General features: G+C 41.3%; 1 protein-coding gene across 2 annotated transcripts in view; it reads left to right on the forward strand.

Moving 5' to 3' along the window:
- AFF3 (ALF transcription elongation factor 3) overlaps nucleotides 1–16,389 on the forward strand; it is a 418,376-nt gene extending 401,987 nt beyond the window's left edge. For both annotated transcript variants that reach the window (XM_073590524.1, XM_073590525.1), the window contains 2 exons: nucleotides 1,707–1,927; nucleotides 13,720–16,389. In XM_073590524.1, the coding sequence (XP_073446625.1) occupies nucleotides 1,707–1,927; nucleotides 13,720–13,844 (346 nt within the window). In that variant the 3' untranslated portion in view covers nucleotides 13,845–16,389. The remainder of the gene's footprint in view (nucleotides 1–1,706; nucleotides 1,928–13,719) is intronic.
- Nucleotides 16,390–20,537: the final 4,148 nt, after the last annotated feature.

Raw genomic sequence — 20,537 nt, forward strand, 5'->3', positions numbered from 1 at the left:
AAACGCACCAAATAAATGTTGATCTGGTAATAGTAGACATTTGTCTCACGATGCCATGCAATACAGGTGTATCAGGTTCTTTAGCTATAAATCATAGTAAAGTGTTATTCTTCACTTATTTTTCACCTTAGTTAGGTACATACTCTATTCAACTATTCCTTTCACTGGTTCCATACCCAACTATCCCTATGACTATCACTGTACCCAACACTTCCTGACCCCGACATTGGCTCACTGCGCTCACATTGGTACGCTATGCTCACATCCGTGTATATAAAGTAGCTGAGAATCTCAGGAAGAAAAGTTGGAGAATGTCCACTGAGTGTCATGTTTTTCTTCTCACCTAGCATCCATATGTTATGTGAGTGCTATACAAGTGTGTAATGTCTTTTTAACATCAGCTTTTACATACAGCAATTCTCTGTCATTTTAAGCTAGTTTTCTAACTAATCAAACAATCTTATATACAGATATAGATAGAGGTCATTGAGATATATAATCTCTGCAATGCATGTGTAGCTTACTGTACATATAGTTAGCTAATAAATAAATTTAAAAAATGACGTGGAGTCCCCAATAATTTTCTTAACCAGCTGAGGGAAAGCTGACAGCTGGGGGCTGATGTTTATTGTCTGGGAAGGTGGTAATAAACATGGAGCTTCCCATGCTATTAATATCAGCTCACAGATGTCTACTTAACCTTTACTCATTATTTAGAAAGGGTGACCCCCCCCCCCAAAAAAAATGACATAATTTGCCTCCAATTTTTAATAACCAGCAAAGGCTAGGCAGACAGCTGCAGGCTGAGATTAATAGAGTATGAATGGGCCATGAATATCTTTTACACATGTATTAATATCCAAATAAAAAAGCAAAGAAATTCTCACTTGTCAGCCGATAATCCATATGTCCCACGACAAGCCCAATAAGCTACATCTGGATGCTTTGCTGAGCGGTCACATAAAATTTTATAATGCTATATATCTGCCCCCAACCCGACCTACAGGACAAGAAAAAGAGCTTTTATTATACTCACCTGTGGGGTGGTCCGGTCCGAGAGTTGTCGCTGGTCTTGGTCCGGCGCTTCTCTTCTTGCAATGCCGTCCTCCTTCTTGCTTCGTCCCCATGTCATCCACACAGGGTCCCTGGCATCACGCTCCTGTGCAGGCATACTTCTCTGCCCTGACTAGTGCAGACTAAAGTACTGCGGTGCGCATGTGCCTGGGCTCTTTCACATATGCCAGGGCTTGCGCATTGCTGGAGCGCAATGCCGGAGAGACTGTGTGGATGACATAGAGACCATCCCACAGGTGAGTATAATAAAAGCTCTTTTTCTTGTCTTGCAGGTCAGGTAGGGGGCAGATATACAGAATTATATAATTATGTATATCAGGCCTGAAAGGTGAAGGTGGTGTTCTTATCTAATATCAATCAATCCTGGTGACAAGTTTGCTTTAAACGCTGATGTGGGTGAACCCTAATTTACACCCTCTGGTTCCATGTGCATAAATTCTGTCATGGCTTCTCTCTTTAACTATTCCTATTTCTATCCCTATTTGATACTGAGAAAGGTAGGGCTGTAAGTTTAGGAGAATTGGGAAGAATGTGCATATTCTGGGCAAAGTGTTGCTTTTTGGCTAGAATAACATAATAATTGTAAATATCTTTATGTATTGAACAACATGCTTATTTTATGTATAATCTAGAACCACAGGAACTTCGTCACCATTGTCCCCGACACCATCTCCAGTGAGCTCTCAAGGAAGTATCCCCAGCTCTGGTGCCACCAGCTCTAGTTCTAGCTCTAGTATAAGCATTCCCCAGCGCATTCACCAGATGGCAGCCAACCACGTCAGTATTACTAACAGTATCCTGCACAGCTATGACTACTGGGAAATTGCTGATAATCTTTCCAAAGAAAACACAGGTATATTGGTGTAATGCAAAAGTCCTACTTGTGTTCCAATAAAATAATCACTCTATGTGCTAATTATGCTCAGCTAATGCCTTTCCCATCTTAAATATTTATAAACCATTTCAACCCTTCAAGTAACACGGAGGAAACAAAGAGATAATAAAGGTATTTTATGGTGTTATTTGACATGAACGTAATCACTGTGCAACAAATTGTTATGTCAATTTCTATTGTAATACCTCCCTTTAATTACTCCTCCTATTCTACATCTTTGTCTTATGTTGGTGAACGTTAAGTTAAATACGGTGATTTGCAGTGGAAACAATTTTGTCTAGTTTATGCAGTACAAATCTCTCTTGGTAAATTGCTTTATTCCGCAGTCAAGCAAATTTAGCTTACAATGGATCAGATGGGCTATAAATGTGGCAGCCCTTCAGCTGTTAGGAGTATTAGGTCTGTAGTAAGAATCTATAGAACCTAAATCTAAATTAAAGGGAATCTGTCACCTCCTTTTTGAGATATCATATAATGATATCATTCAATTGTGTGTCACATAAGGATTCTCTTAGTACTTTTGCTTCCCCCTGACCCCGCACCGTTCATGAATAAATACCTTTTTCATATTGGTTCAGATGTATGTAAACTGCCACGGTCCGGTCCGATGGGCGGGGCTTATTAAACTGCTCCCCCCTCCCTGTCTTGCTCTACACTAGAAGAAATGCGTAGAGCAAGACAGGGAGGGGGGGAGCAGGTGAATAAGCCCCGCCCAGCGGACCGGACAGCGACAGTTTACATACATCTGAACTAATATAAACAAGGTATTTATGCATGAAAGGTGCGGGGTCAGGGGGAAGAAAAAGTACTAAGAGAATCCTTATGTGACACACAATTGAATGAAATCATTATATGATATCTAAAAAAGGGGTGACAGATTCCCTTTAAATTGACTGAGGAAATAAAAGACTCTGGGCAGTTTTATCAATACTGTCTAAATCTTAGACACTGCAAACTTAAACTAGGCAGTCTAAAAGGGAACCTGTAACATAAGATAATGCTATTTATCTGCAGATATAGGGAAGAGCCAGACAGCCGTATAGCTCTCCTGTCTCGAGCGTGACCGCTGCATAGAAATTCATGCTGTCGGAGGTTTTGGCCTGAAGCTGCTACTGCATGGAGGTGCAATTCTGAGCTCCTACTCCTAATGTCCTGAGAAAGCTACTTCAAGCAACTCCAGAAGGATATACACACGTGGTCAAAATTGTTGGTACCCCTCGTTTAATGACAGAAAAACCCACAATGGTGACAGAAATAACTTGAATCTGACAAAAGTAATCATAACTCAATAATCTATGAAAATGAAAAAATGAAAGTCAGACATTGCTTTTCAACTATGCTTCCACAGACTTAACTCATGAAATAGGCCTGGACAGAAATGATGGTACCCTTAACTTAATATTTTGTTGCACAGCTTCTTGAGGCAATCAAATGATTCCTGTAACTGTCAATGAGATTTCTACACCTCTCAACAGGTATTTTGGCCCACTCCTCAAGAGCAAACTGCTCCAGTTGTCTCAAGTTTGAAGGTTGTCTTTCCAGACGGCATGTTTCAGCTCTTTCCAAAGATGGTCAATAGGATTTAAGTCAGGGCTCATAAAAGGCCACTTGAGAATAGTCCAATGTTTTCCTCTTAGCCATTCTTTGGTGTTTTTAGCTGTGGGTTTTGGGTCATTATCCTGTTGCAAGACCCATGACCTGTGACCGAGACCAAGCTTTCTGACACTGGGCAGCACATTTCTCTCTAGAATCCCTTGATAGTCCTGAGATTTCATTGTACCCTGCACAGATTCTAGACACACTGTGCCAAATGCAGCAAAGCAGCCCCAGAACATAACAGAGCCTCCTCCATGCTTCACAGTAGGGACAGTGTTCTTTTCTTGATATGCTTCATTTTTCCGTTTGTGAACATACAGCTGATGTTCCTGCCAAAAAGTTCAATTTTTGTCTCATCTGTCCATAGGTCATTCTCCCAGAAGCTTTGTGGCTTGTCAACATGTAGTTTGGCAAATTCCAGTCTGCCTTTTTTATGATTTTTTTTTCAACAGTGGTGTCCTCCTTGGTCATCTCCCAAGGAGTCCACTTTGGCTCATGCAACGACGAATAGTGCGATCTGACACTGATGTTCCTTGAGCTTGAAGTTCACCTTTAATCTGTTTAGAAGTTTTTCTGGGCTCTTTTGTTACCGTTTGTATTATCTGTCTCTTTGATTTGTCATCAATTTTCCTCCTGCGACCACATCCAGGGAGGTTGGCTACAGTCCCATGGAGCTTATATTTCTGAATAATATGTGAGACTGTAGTCACAGGAACATTAAGCTGCTTGCAGATGGTCTTATACTTTTTACCTTTAACATGTTTGTCTATAATTTTCTTTCTAATCTTCTGAGACAACTCTTACCTTCGCTTCCTCTTGTCCATATTGAGTGTGATACACACCATGTCACCAAACAGCACAATGAGTATCTGTAGCCCTCTATACAGGCCCACTCAATGATTTCAAGACTGTAGACACCTGTGATGCTAAGTATTGGACACACCTTGATGTAACATGTTCCTTTTGTCACATTATTTTCAGGGGTACCATCATTTCTGCCCAGGCCTATTTCATGAGTTTTATTTATTTTTTTAATTCTGTGGAAGCATGGTTGAAAAGCAGTGTCTGACTTTCATTTGCTCATTTTCATAGATTTTTTATTTATTATTACTTTTGTCAGATTCAAGTTATTTCTGTGACAATTGTGGGTTTTTCTGTCATTAAACGAGGGGTACCAACAATTTTGACCACGTGTGTACAACTTCCATGGAAATCTGTACTGGACCTCCTGGAAACTTTCTTGGACCCTTAATGATTATAAAAATGACTCTAAAATGGAAAAAAAGAATCTACATCCACATGCAAACAACAGCCTCCTTCAAAATTTATGGCTCATACCAAGACTGCTGTCTCTCCCAAAGCTCTGATAAAAGCTCAAGCTAACTCATCCAAGCTACTTTCTACAGACCCAGGACCAGATGACAGCACGTTCTCCAGAGCTGAAGTCCGAAGAAAAGACCATACAGCTAAGAAAAAAGAAGAGGGCATCAGAAGAGATGCTGAAGACCCTATGAATCCCAGCAAGTTTCCCCTGCCTCAGAGAAAGACAATGGCTGCTATCACGTACAGAGAGCCAGAAGACCGCAGGGACCTGGACCTCTTCAGAAGTGACAGAATTAAGGAGGATACTAGTGATGAACGAGTATGATCATTACTCAAGTTTTCAGAGCATGCTCGGGTGTTCTCTGAGTATTTTGGGCGTGCTCAGAGATTTAGTTTGTGTCACCCCAGCTGCATGAGTTGTGGCTTCTAGACAGCCTGAATATATGTGGGGATTGCCTGTTTGTTAGGAAATCCCCACATGTATTCAGGCTGTCTAGCAACCGCAACTCATGCAGCTGCGGTGACACAAACTAAGTCTCCGAGCACGCCCAAAATACTTGGAGAACACCCGAGCATGCTCGGAAAACTCGAGTAAAACGTATACTCGCTCATCACTAGAGGATATCCATTCACAAAAGGAACCTCTGCATATTGAAGACCCCAGCACTATCAGTGCAGGAGAGTCCCATGCAATTCCCTTATCCCAGCTGCTCTCCAGCAGAGACAGTGCCTCAGGCTCAGATGCCAAGCTGCATAAGACTGAATGAGCCCTTGAGCCCTTGATGTAGTCTCAATTGAAGGGGCCAAGTTTATCAAGGAGCCTAGGTTTAGTCATAGATCCACAATGCTATTTATTCCAGGACATTCCACAAGTCAAGAAAACAACTTCCCACATTAATTTAGTTCTTGTGTTCAAGGGTTATCTCGTTTCGCAGAGGAAAGTCTTTTCCTAGGGGCACGAGGTTTCAGTGTTGATAGGAAAATCTGGTCATCTTTGGGATTTTTGTTTACTATCGTTTTCCCATTGTTTAATATTATCAGTTTTGTTGGAAATACCCATTTGTAGGACATATTGTTTGAGCGAAGCGCTAATATAATGGAGGAGAAGCTTTTCCTTGCTGAAAGAATTTCTTTCGAAAAGTCAACAAAGACTTTGAGGTTTTCAAAAGGTGATGGAAGGTTCCTGTTTCTTCTAAGGTACTCCATAACTCCATTGTTCTTTATCTTTAACATGAAAGAAGTGGAGCCTTAAAATTATGTCCCTGGATAGTTCTTTGGCATTGAAGCTTAACTTTTGGTGTCTGTATGCTTGTGTTGATGTCCTTTGCTGATGGAAGGGTTGCTTTGAGAATTTGCTTTGAATATTGGGTTAGGTTATGTTGTTGGATATTTTCAGGGATCGCTCATATTTTTTAAATATTTCACCTGTTACTATCCTCCTAGTCTACTAATGTGGCTTTGAGAATTTTAATTTCCTCTTTAAGCATATTTTGGTTGTCCTCCATGACATCTTTTCTAATTGTGACGCTTTCAATCTGTGATTCGTTTTCGCTTTCACTTCCTGGTGCAAAAGCTGTAGAGAAAGAATCAAACCTTTCATTCATTAATATTGTTTTCCAGATAATTTTTGGAGGACGTAATTAAGCTACAGAGGAATCTTTCTGAAGGGGTAAGGTTTTGTAGTGAGACTTTCCTCTGCGAAACGAGATAACCCTTGAACACAAGAACTCTAGCAGGTTATGAATCTTCTTTATACGAATCCTTCTGGTATTACATTGTCTAATTTTTATTTTCAGGACATCCGTGCAGAACCTCAGCCAAACTTTTTCCCCTTTTATTAGGACGACTTCTGTTTTGATTTTGTTTTTTCTTAGAATGTTCCAGAACTTGTTGCCAGTCTTTGAGAAGTATCACATGATCAATCTTCTTTATTCTAGTATCATTGAATTGTTACAGGTTTCTCTTATTGTATCATGTCTTGAAAAATTGTTACTGTTATTTTCACATTCAAAGTTTGCATATAACTAAGACACATAAAAAGTCCATATTCTGGACTGACAGTATACTTACACTACAGTTTATAAATGTCTGTCAGTTGTTTTTCATTCAATGTCAAGAGGCTTAATAGCCCTCAAAAATGTACTTGGCCTGGAAAGAAGCTAAACATTCAAAGGCAGATATTATAGGGCTCCAGGAATTTTGAATAGATAATCCACTCAAATTCCAACACAAAAATTTCCCATACATCTTATATGCCTCAACCGAAAAAAGGAAAGAGGGGTTATAACAATATTTAAAGATTCTGTAATATTTCATTTAATTTCAGAAATAAAAAATCTAAAAGGCAGATAACACATTCTGTTCTGCATAATTAATAACAGGGAATGTACTCTTGTTATCATTCACACACACCAGAGGACATATATATTTTTTAAATAAGCTATTAAAAAGAATTTTAAAAAAAGTGCAAAGGCGAGATCTGATTATGTTTGGTGAGTTTACCATAATTCCAGACCAGAATATTGACACAACATTAACATCCAGACAGGAAATCTTTTCCTTGAAGAACTGGCTCATAAGGAATTACCTAAATGACTTCATTAGGTGCATCAACTCTTTCTCTAGGGAGTATACATTTTATTTTAATATGCATCAAACTTCCTCCAGAATTGATCTGATATTAACAACCATACATTCTCTACAAAAATTAAGCAGCGTTACAATAGGCAACGAATCGTGGTCTGACCATGCACGCATTCACTTTTCGATAAAATCTTTTGATCGCATAACATAAATAACTCAGCATTATGGAGTTTCAACGCTTTCCTTTTCAAAATTCCACATTTAGAAGCCAAAAATGTAGGAAGCAATTACACTTCATTTGAAAGAAAATTCATCACAAGAACTAACTCCATCTACCATTTGATGGGCACACAAAGCGGTTATCAGAGGTATATTATTACAGTTAAACTCCCAGCACAAGAAAAGTACTAATTATGATATTCAAATGGTTATACAACAAATTAATATTGGAGAACTGAAACAGCAAAATCAACCCACGGATATAATTCATATAAAATATCTTAAAATTAAGAACAGAACTTAAAGCACTTTTATTAGGTGAACATGACAAATTTCTCCAATCTCTCAAAGCTAACCATTATTTTTATTTTTCATAAAAAGTGACAAACTTATGGCAAATAAAGTAAAAACTCAGAGGAACAAAACTAGAATCCCCACAATTAAATTTGAAGATATCTATCATCCACTCGATGTTTCAAACGAGTTCTCATACTATTCTGCACTATACAATTTAGAATAAATATTTATTGGCATAATGGCATATATAAGGACAGTGACAATTAAAATCTCTCTACAGAACATGATGCGGGAGACGGGAGATAAGAATATATTATCAATCAAGGTAAAAAGGATATTGAAGCAGCATGAGGTATAATTAGGGAGCAATGCCCAATAAGATAGAAAATAAAGCAGAGATTCACTTGGCATCAAAGACCTTGCTCCATCCTGGATCGCCTCTTACCTTTCTGACCGCACATTTAGCGTTTGCCACTCCCACACTACCTCCTCATCCCGTCCTCTTTCTGTTGGAGTCTCTCAAGGCACTGTCCTGGGGCCCCTACATTTTTCCATCTATACAACTCATAAAGACCCATGGCTTCCAGTAGCACCTGTATGCGGAGGACACTCAGATCTACCTCTCTGGCCCAGATGTCACCTCTCTACTGTCCAGAATCCCAGAGTGTCTATCAGCCATATTCTCCTTGTTCACCTCTCGCTTCCTAAAACTCAATGTAGACAAAACCAAACTCATCATCTCACGGATCTTCCCTACCCGATCTATCTATTATGGTAAACGGCATCACGCTCTCTCCCGCACCTGAAATCCGCTGCCTCGGAGTAACTCTCGACTCTGCCCTGTCCTTCAAACCACACGTTCAAACTCTTGCCACCTCCTGTCGCTTTCAACTAAAAAATATTTCCAGAATCCATCCCTTTCTCAGTCCTTAATCTACTAAAACTCTTGTGCATGCCCTCATCATCTCCTGCCTTGATTACTGCAACACACTCCTCTGTGGCCTCCCCGCCTACTCTTTTGCACCACTCTAGTCTGTCCTCAACTCTGCTGCCCGACTAATCCACCTCTCTTCTCACTACTCTCCTGTTTCTCCCCTCTGCAAATCCCTCCATTGGCTCCCAATTCCCCAACGAATCCAGTTCAAACTACTAACACTGACCTACAAAGCCATCCACAACCTGTCCCCTCCATATATCTCTGAACTAATCTCCCAATATCTTCCCTCACATAATCTTCGATCCTCCCAAAACCTCCTACTCTCCTCCACACTTATTCGTTCCTCACACAACTGCCTCCAAGATTTCTCTCGAATATCCCCCATCCTCTGAAATGCCACGCCGCAACACGTCCGATTATCCACCACCCTCGGATCCTTCAGACGGAACCTGAAAACCCATCATCTCTTCAGGAAAGCTTAAAGCCTGCAATAACCATTCTGCCGCCTCACCACCACCCGAGCTGCCGCATCATCACCACCAGAGCTGCTGCACCCCGACCTTCTGTCTCTTCCCCATTATCCCGTAGAATGTATGTCCTCAAGGACAGGGACCTCTCCCCTCTGTACCAGTCTGTCATTGTAAATTTGTTTGCTGTAAACGATATCTATAACTTTGCATGTAACCTCTTTTCATGTACAGCACCATGGAATCAATGGCACTATATATATAAATAAATAATAATAATAATGACTAGAGGATATAACAGTGTTAATAAAAATTTATGGTACAGGGGATCTAATACGCCTAAAGTGCTGGGGTTCTAAGAACATTCAGTACTTGTATCCTCAGTGAAATGACATACTGCAAAGCATAATGCAAACACATGTACAGCACCCGGATATGAGGAGGAATAATAACAATAACCAGGGACCCTAGTTAAAGCTGCGGCAAAACGCACATTGTTCACGTCTGTGAGAGCGGGTAAGTAGTCCATTGCACTGTCTGGCACCTTTACATTGCTATCTTTAAGCACTTGTCACTTTATACATTTATTGTTATTATTCCTCATAGCCGGGTGCTGTACATGTGCTTGCATTATGCTCTGCAGTATGTCATTTCACTAAGGATACAAGTACCGAAGCAGTCCATTGCACTGGTAATCACTATCAGAGAATTAATACAAGTCACAACAACAGTAATTTCAAATCAAAACAGCGACCTATCCAATATGTCCAACTACAGACCAATATCCTTGTTGAACACATCAAAAATTATAGAACAAAGATTAACTAAGATTATTCCTGATTAGTCCACACTAATCAAGTTGGATTCGTACATGGGAGGCAAGCGCCTGACGGCACTAGAAAGATTTTAGACTTAATTATCTCAATAGACGCCGAAAAGGCGTTCGATCGCATACAGTGGGGATTTGCCTTTGCGTCTTTGTAAAAATTTAGGTTTCAAAGTCACATACTAAATGCCATCCTAGCATTATATACTTGTCACTCTGCCAACATTCTAATCAATAATTGCCTATCTAAAAAATTTTCAAATTTCCAATGGAAGTAGGCAAGGTTGTCCTTTGTCACTACTTCTGTTTACCTTAACAAGGGAACCATTAGCAGAACCAGTGAGAATTAACCCCCTAATCAAGGGAATTCATACTAACAATAGACAATTTAAACTAAACCTAGTCGCAAGCGATACCATTTTTGCTTTTTCTGACCTGATGAATTCTCTCAGAGAACTGACCAAGATTAATAATACATTCACCGAAATATCTCACTACCAAACCAACCCCAAAAGATAAAAAAATCTGACTTTTAAACTAGACATAGACTTAATGCAATATATTAAAAAAGAATTCCCCTATTCTCGGCATAAAAGTAACAAACCCAAGTTCAAACATAATAGATATCAATTTAAAGGATGTTCATACAAATATCCAAGACAGTATTGCAAACATAGCAAAAATGAGCCCTCATGACTAATTAGAATAATAATTTTTAAAATGTTTGTCCTTCCAAAGATACAATACATTTTTAGAACCATTCCAATATACTTTCTGGATACTTGGCTCAACCGTTTGCAATAAGAATTAATGAATCACGTTTGGAACTACAAAACCGCTAGAATTGTAAAACTGATTTTAACAAAACATAAACAAAAAGTAGGACTAGGATTACCTATGTTAATAAAAGAGAACAAATCTAACTCTTTCATAAACTTTCAAGCATTGAAATGCAATTTCAGTATTTTAGATAAGGACTTTTACAAGTTTCTAGAAATGATGAAACTACTTAGGAAAAATCTAAAATTTCCAAATGTCCTACCTAAAGACCTCTTACTTCTCATCCAAAATGTGTCTAATAACAATCTCTGGAAAACAGAGAAATCTATACAATATTTAACGCAAACTCATCTTTTTCCAAGCCTTCATACTCGCTTAAATGGGAAAAAGAGTTGAGTAAGCAAGTTAAATGTTGAGAAATGGCAAAGAGTCCTTAAACTTACTTACACAGCTACAACTCTACATAAGTCATTCTTTAAGCTTTTAATGAAATGGTACTACAGTCCCACAACGTTGAAATCTACTTTCTCTGACTGTTCGAACAAATGTTGGAGAGATTCCAGACTTAGGGCCCCTTACATTTAGCGATGCACAAGCGATCCCGACAACAATACGACCCGGTCAGGATCGCTGGTGCATCGCTAAATGGTCGCTAGTGAGCTGCCAAACAGGCAGATCTCACCAGCGACGCAGCAGCGATCCAGCGATGCTCGGTGGTCTTTCTTACCTGTCACACGGCAGCGATGATGACGACTTCCGCCTGCGTCCACGCGTCGCTAGTCGGCGCCAGTGGGACACCAATGAGGAAGAAATGGCCCAGGATGTTCGCGCGCGAGCAGCGATATCCAGCTGGGGGGCGTAATAGTATGCTCACTTCTGAATCCCTCTCTTTGATGTGGGCTCTGGCACTGAGCCCACATCTTTCCTGGCACATGTTTTCAACAGCTGACATGTGCCTCTAACAGCCGTGGGTGGAATCGCGATCCACCTGTAGCTGTTAACCTGTTAAATGCCGCTGTCAATCTCTGACAGCGGAATTTAACTCGCACTTACCGGAAGTGCGACAGTAATCCAACCCAAATTTGACCCCGTCACGTGATCGCAGGTCACCGATGGGTTGGCATGACAACCAGAGGTCTCCAGCAGACCTCTATGGTTGATGATGTCATCGCGCTGGCTGAACAGAGGCCACGGGAGCTCCCCTGGAGCTGCGCTGTCATTCTGCATCATCTGCAGCGCAGTGCCAGGAAAGCTCCCTGCTAGATATATGTGCGCCGCAGATGGCTGCACACAAAACATTATAATGAGGGCAATCTGGCCATGGGCCACCCAGGGCCTCGGGCCCCGGGTGGTAGCCCAGATTGCCCTCATTATAAACCGCATTTGCCGCTACTAATACAAATGTTTGAGATGGTTAGAGATGGTTTATTTTCTTAGTAATTTGTTTGTAACAATAATTTTAGTGTACAGCATATACTCATGTTTTTCTATAATGTAGTAATGCTGGAAAAAAGAAATGAAAAAGGGGAGGGTAGGTTTACCCTCCCCTTTTTCATCCCCCCCCCACTTTCCTGCACAATAAAATTTGTTCGCTCTCCTTCCCTCCTCATATTTCCACTACCCATTTTTCCCTTTACCCAGTTAATTCCCTTGTTTTGTTATCCATGTTTACACGTGTGACTGTATAATCTTGAAAAACTCAGTAAAAATAATTTGATGAAAATCATACTGTCATACTCTGGTCAGGAGAAGTGACGGCCAGTCTGAACATTCCGTTGCGATCCTCATCCGAGTTACACTGATGTGTGTTTTTTCCCATTGGTTTACCCTACAAGTTAATAGTGTTAGAAACGTGTCGTTCCGCAGGCTTTCAGTCATACAGGCATGCGTACAATCACTGTTCAATAGAGTGTGAGTGTCGGCTGTATGCCCACCCCGTCATTTTGATTGACAGCTGTCTCTGCAGAGCATCTGTGTAGAGCTGACTGTTCGCCAAAGTGTCAGGGCATGTTTTCAGCCGCTGCTGCCAATCCTGTAAGCGGTGGCTGTGGTAATGCCAGCATGCCTGTATGACTATCAGAGAGGTTTTTTACTTCCTTTGTGTCATTGGATTAAACCCTATTTGCGCTTATTGTTTTTCCAGCAATATTTTCATCGTTTGATGTACTGTGATATTTTTAGACTATCTAGGCTAAGTTTACACCACCTATAAGTAGGCTTACATAGTACTACCATTTTGGTGCATTTTTTGGTGCATGCTATTAAATGTTATCAGTAGGGCCATATAGTACTGATGTAAAGCCAAATAATGCTGACATTGGTGTAATTAAATGAAAAAGCCACACTCACCTCTCCGATCCCCTGCCACTCCCACACCGGCCAAATCATCAACAGCCTCTACTCCATATTGCTGTGAGGACAGCCGGTCGCAGTGTCTCACGTGTGGTCACTGGCTGAAGCAGATCAATGATGCGGACAGTGATTAATGAATACTAAAATGTTACTCCCCACCCACGTCTTATATGCAATCTTCTATTCTGAAGTAATGATATCATTTTGGAAAATAAAAAAAATGTACGCAGTCCATATTTCAGATAAGTTGGCTAAACAAATACTTATAGAGAACAAAAAAATCCCCCCCCCAAAAAAAAAAAAAAAAAATTGTTTTGGAAATATGGTGTATACAATAAAGCTAACCAAAGCTAATTTTGTTTGTTTTCAGAGTTCTTCAATGAGCTTGATTCATCAATGGGACCGATAACCCTGCACAGTTCAATGGAGCACTTGGTGCAATATACCAGACAAGGACTTTCCTGGATACGGCATAGTTCTCGCCATGTTATGTAGTGAATTTGTGACACTGCATCTGTTTCCACTGAACTGCTATTTTTCCAGGTATTATGTTTATGAACAGCTCCATCACTTCTCACACTACTAGAATTCTGTAAATCGCTCATCAGCATTGGACAGATACATAGAATGCTTTTAATATTGAAGCGTTCTGACAGGTTACAGTGTGCATCCAAATTATCACACTTCAGACAATCCTTTATGCAATGAAACATTTATTACTTGTACTGTTTAAAAGTTTATCTAATAGCAGAGGCAATTCGGGTACTGGGTGAGACGGAAACTAAAATTTCCCATACCTGCTCTCTGACACCATCTTAAGCTATGTTCCCATGATGAGCTTTTTGGTGAGTTTTTGATGTTGCAGATTTGCTCTGTTGTAATGTGCTAACAACTTCAAAGCAAAACCAAATCGGTACAAAATTGTCAGTAACTCAGGAGTGGACCCACCAGCCTAAATTTGGGTCTGGTTTAGGTCTAGACAAGGTGGCAGAGTCTAAGGTTAAGTTCCCACTATCAGTATTGGTGAGTTTCTGATACTGCAGATTTTCTGCACTTATTATGTAAATTAGTTACTTGCATTTTTTCATTGGGTTTTTTTTACATGTGTTATATTTTAAATAAGGTTGCTTTGTTTTTTATACTTCCTGGTATTTGGCTTTGATAAAACTTTATTGATAGTCATGTGCGGATTACATGCATTTTTAGAGTGTCTCCACAGTGGAAATGCACTAAAAACACATGTTCGTTTTTTACCAGCAGATTTTCTGCATCTAATGCACTTCTATGGACAAAATCTGCACAAAAAGTTGTGCTCAAAAGTTTATATACCCCGGCAGAATTTTTGCTTTCTCAGCCTTTTTTCAGAGAATATGAATGATAACACCAAAACTTTATCTCCACTCATGGTTACTGGTTGGGAGAAGCCATTTATTGTCAAACTAATGTGTTTTCTCTTTAAGTCATAATGACAACCGAAAACATCCAAATGACCCTGATCAAAAGTTTACATACCCTGCAGATTTTGGCCTGATAACATGCACAGAAGTTGACACAAATGGGTTTGACTGGCTACCAAAGGTAACATCCTCACCTGTGACCTTTTTGCTTGCAATCAGTGTGTGTGCATAAAGGTACTGTCACACTAAGCGATATCGCCAGCAATATCGCTAGAACTTGTGACGTTATAGCGATATTGCTAGCGATATCGCTGTGTCTGATACTTACCTACGACCGGCTCCCCGCTGCTTATCGCTGATCGCGCGAGAACGTCCTGGACCGTTTCTCGTCGTCAGCTTCCTGCAGCGCTTCCTGCTGTGACGACGAGCGACGTGTGGAGCCGGGCGGGAGGACGCAGGATCGCCTCGTCAGACAGGTAAGTAGCGACCCCAGTCCCTAGCGATGTTGCTGGTGAGATCTGCCTGTGTGGCAGCTCACTAGCAACCACTTAGCGATGTACCAGCGATCCTGACCGCGTCATATCGCTGGTCGGGATCGCTGGTACATCGCTAAGTGTGACAGTACCTTAACAGCTGAGTGAGTTTCTGGGATCCAGACAGGCTCTTGCATCTTTCATCCAGCAACTGATGTTTCTGGATTGTGAGTCATGGGGAAAGCAAAAGAATTGTCAACGGATCTATGGGAAAACGTAGTTGAACTGTATAAAAAACAGGAAAGGGATCCAAAAAGCTACCAAGGAATTGATAATGCCAGTCAGCAGTGTTCAAACTGTGATTAACAAATGGAAAATCAGGGGCTCTGTAAAAACAAAACCATGGCTAGGTAGACCAACAAAACTTTTGTCTACAACTGCCAAGAAAATTGTTCGGGATGCAAAGAAAAACCCACAGATAACATCAGCTGAAATACTGGGACTCTTTGACAGCTAGCAGTGTGGCTGTTTCAAGATGCACAATAAGGAGGCGCTTGAAGAAAAATGGGCTGCATGATCGAGTCGCCAAGAGAAAGCCATTACTGCACAAATGCCACAAAGTATCTCACCTACAATACACAAAACAGCACAGAGACAAGCCTCAAAACTTCTGGAACAAAGTAATTTGGAGTGATGAGACCAAAAATGGAGATGTGTGAGCTACACAGGAAACTTTGTCAAAGTTGAAGGAAAGATGAATGCAGCAAGTTATCAGTGAATACTGCTGGGCATGGGACGTAGTTGGACGTTCAAACATGACAATGATCCAAAACAGGCCAAGTCAACCTGTCATTGGCTACAGCAGAACAAAGTTAAGGTTTTGGAGTGTCCATCTCAGTCTCCTGACCTCAATATCATTGAGCCACTCTGGGGAGATTTAAAGCATTCATGCTAGCGCTCAGTTCATGCTAGACAGCCCAGAAATTTAGGAACGAGGCTTTTTGCCAAGAAGAGTGGGCAGCTTTACCATCCACAACTACCACAAAATACTTCAAGCTGTCATTGATGATAGAGATGTTAGAGGAGGCAATACACGGTATTAAGAAATGGGGTATGTAAACTTTTGATGAGGGCCATTTGGATGTTTTGGGTTGTCATTATGATTTTAAAAGGGAAAACACAGTAGTTTGACATTAAATAGCTTCATCCAACCACTAACCATGAGTGAAGAAAAAGTTTTGGTGTTATCATTCACATTCTCTGAAAAAAAGGCCAAGAAAGCCAAAATTCTGCCGGGGTATGTAAACTTTTGAGCACAACTGTAAAAGTCAGCATAGCTGCAAGAGAAATTGACATATTGCGGATTTCAAACACGAACTGCAGGTCAGATAGCGTGGAGTAAAAAACAAACAAGCAGTGGGCATGAGATTTCTGTAAATCCCATCCACTTTTCTGGAACTGTAAAACGCTGCATTTTTGTGCAGTGAGAATATGCAGCGTCAAAATCTCATTGTGGGAACTGATCGTGGGAAATTAAGGGATTATCTGCCACTCACACTAAATATCCAACAGGCAATATGGACTTTGCTGTAAGGAATCATCAGGATCCTATCCATGGAGTTGAAGCCCAAAGGATTGCACACAACTCAATGGGACAGATTTCTTATTATTGTCTTTAGACAACATAAAACTAGAACATACAGGGAGAAAGAGTGCAACATTTATCACAGAAGTGCAAATTTGCTTGCAGGATTTGACAGTTTTGGGGCAAATTGAATTAGAAATCTGGCACGTGTACTTTGGTAAATCTCCCCCAAAGTACAGTGTCGGTAAAAATAAATCTTTACAAGTTGAACGAAACCACAAAATCTTGAAATACAACCAATCATAGTGCAGCTTTCTTTTACCGGAGCCGTATGAGAAGTGAAAGCTGAGCTTTGATTGGTTGCTAAGGGCAACTATTAGAGAGTTTTTGATTATCTCCCCCAATGTGGGCGCTTTTAGGAAGTGAAATCATGATGCGGATTTTACATATAAAGATTTTTTTTGCCGCACAAACGTAAAGAGTTTTTTGCCGCCACTGTATTCCTTTGGACTGCAGCTGTAGCTCAGTCGTAATAGTAATCGGTTGAACTACAAAATGTCTCAGCTCAAAGTCCTACTAAGCAGCCATCGCTCGGTCGCAATGTGGCTAGAATGTGGTATTGCTAATTGAGAGTTGACAGATAATGACTATATGGTGGCTTCAAAAGCGGGCAGGAATGATCAATCTTCACTTAATTAGCAATGACTTTCTGAAAAGTCCATTTGAAACTGCACAGAGATGCGTATGAGTATTTGGTGAGTTTTAATGTAATGTAATAGTATAATAGAAACCCACACCTGGTTTTGGCTTACAAATACTGAGCTAACACTCGCACCAAATACTCAATGTTTGCACGTGGTCTTAGGATGGTGTTCTGCAACATTGCAGTCAAGTCATAGCTGAGTCACAGCCACACGGTGCACAATATATGGAATCCAACATTAAGAATACAGGCAGCAATGAAACTGAAGCTTAGCCCACCGCAGCCAGAGGCCACACAGTCAAAAAGCAAAATGGTATAGCAATTGGCCATTGAGGCAGGTGGGCCACATCGTCTGTCCCTAAGTATAGCTTAGGCTTATAATTTGATTGTGGCAAATGCATTCAGCTTTAGAAGTTGATTAGTTCCACTGGCAATAATGCACATTGAAGATATATTTTTTTCCCTATTTTTGCTTGATCTAAAACCTCCTTCACCGGTCCGTGTTTCCTGTGCATGTAGTATCCATTTTTTTTCTCGGATAGCACACTTACCATTATTACCTATGGCGCTATGCACATGTCTGTGGCTTTACGTGGACCACATGTCCTTACAAAACAAATGGAGACATGCCCTTTTATTTCCAGCAGTACGGATGATAAAGGCGAGTACAAGTCTACGGGTCCGCGAGAAACACATACAGCGCACGGATGGCATCTATGTGGAATCCATATTTAACACTGCAAAGTATAGGAGAAGCTTTGTAATTTATTTCTTTCTTTATCCATATTGGAAAAGCACTGATGACAGTGATGGTAAAAATGGACACATGGATGACATACAGAGGGAAAACACTGATGACACCGGTAGCCGTTTTTCACGTACATGTTTTATACGGATGTTTGATGGAAGCCGAAGAGATCTTTGTCAGGAATTGATTTATGAGAAAACATTCTATGTATATAAAAAAAATGGAAATCTTAATAATCACCATATCACTGTGTTGTGAAAACAGCCAAGTGTCTTTGACATTCTTTGCAAATAATTTTCATTTTTCGCTATACACCATGTACTGTATACAATGCTGATGAAAGGATCAACAGTGAAGCTTTGAACTCTGTATATGGTCATAGTAAACCTATGTAGCACACTTTTTAAACTTGTAAAATAACAGAATGGGCCTTAATTATCTTATAAAATGCACTTTTCTATTTAAGAAAGAAACATTTATGTTGACAAACTTTTTTTAAATGTGATATTAAAAATAAAAAGAACAAATCTATTACCAGAGTTGTTTCCTGTGCATTGTATGTATTTTTGTTGCATTTCTATGTTCTAGTTTAGTTTAGCATTTGAGCTTTAAGTCTCATTCACAGTTTTAGGCCGAGGTCAGACTTGCGAGAAACTCACACGAGTCTCGCGTATCAACATGCAGCACTGCCGTCGGCACTCGGATCGGAGCGCTCAGCTGCATAGAAATACATGCAGCCGCACACTCCAGTCCCGAGTGCCGGTGGCAGTGCCGGGTATTGAGATATTGACCTGGGTCTGCTGGCATGGGAAAGGAAAGAAGGAGAAAGACATTGAACTGAAACCTGATCTTCCAGGAGAAGGAAAGATTAGTACAGAACAAAGGAGTAAAAGGGAACAGAGGACGTGGGTTAGGAAAGAACCCTGCCTAGAAGTTCTAAGCGCAAGGCCGGGGCTCGGTCCCCGAGGTTGTATGGATGCTAATGGTCCTGCAGCAGACACTGGTGGAGTAGTGGGCTGTAAATGCACTACTGCCATCTAAGACTTGGGGGCACAACAGCAACATTGATAGTGAGCCGGGATTCAGGAGAAGGAGTCCCCGAAGCAGGCTACAGCTGTCGGCCGTACAAGTAGAGTTCTTGGGAACATCTGTCAGGAGGCACTCCAGTGTAACTCAGTACTGGGAGTACTTCACACCAAAGGCGCTATATGAGGAGATGTTCAGAAAGGTACATGTTGGCGGAGCGTTGGAAGGGAGCATTCCATCTGGCCTGGAGGTTGACTGAGTTTCTGACCCGGAGGACACAGTACAGAGGCAGGCACCTGTGTGTACTACAGACTGTGAGTAAAGCTTTGGAACTACAAGCCCTGGTGTCCTCCACTGATTCTTGCGCCAACACACCCAGCACTGCTACACCTGGGTACCAGCTACTACCCCGCTTGTGCCTCTCTTCTACCCCTACATCTACACTGCCCTGGGACTATAGCTCCACCTGTGGGGAGCTTCACCATCTTGGCTGCACCACACCACCAGTCCCAGAGGATCTGCATGCAGCGTCAGCTTAACATCTCCCTTGCCGAACACCACAGGTGGCGTCACGAACTATTCATCAATTCTATTTCATTGTTCTTTCACCCCCCTTTTGCAATGGAGCCCCCGGGCCATGGACCGGGCCACAGCTTCCGTGACAACTCCCATTGAGATCAACGGGCCCGGTGCCGAGTACCCCCACAGCCCTGGGAGGGTGATTCAAATAGATGATTCGTGACGCCACCTGTGGTGTTCGGCAATGAAGATGTTAAGCCGACCCAAAGTCTAGAGGGTGTTTACTGAATACCCGCTCATACACCTGGGTCACCCGGTAAACCCCACTCTTTTGGTATGAAGGGGTGGAGTCAGTTCCCACCTGCAGTTGCTGACACCACTCCTCCAGCTGCTTTACAGAGCCATTGTCCTCCACCTGGTCGGATGAGACCAAGCGTTCTGCTGCCCGTATTGCATTGTTCCTGACAGTAAGCAGCTTAGCAACTGTGGCATACCGAGGTATTGTGGCCTCCTCCTCACCACAATTCAAGAGGCGTACAGGTACTCTCCCTTTGCGAACATGAACTACCCCTCTGGCTGTCAGGACAGTGGGCCAGCTATCAGAGTACACTGGTTCTACCACTGCCTGGTAATCCTTTCCTCTGAGGCCTATGGCTGCCCAACACAAAATCAACATTTCACATCTGGGGGGTATTGTAATTGGGAAAGAATCACTCACTCTGATGCTGTCAATTTCT

Source organism: Dendrobates tinctorius, unplaced genomic scaffold (genome assembly GCF_039654945.1).
Source record: "Dendrobates tinctorius isolate UK_male_01 unplaced genomic scaffold, ASM3965494v1 ptg000117l, whole genome shotgun sequence".
NCBI lineage: Eukaryota > Metazoa > Chordata > Amphibia > Anura > Dendrobatidae > Dendrobates > Dendrobates tinctorius.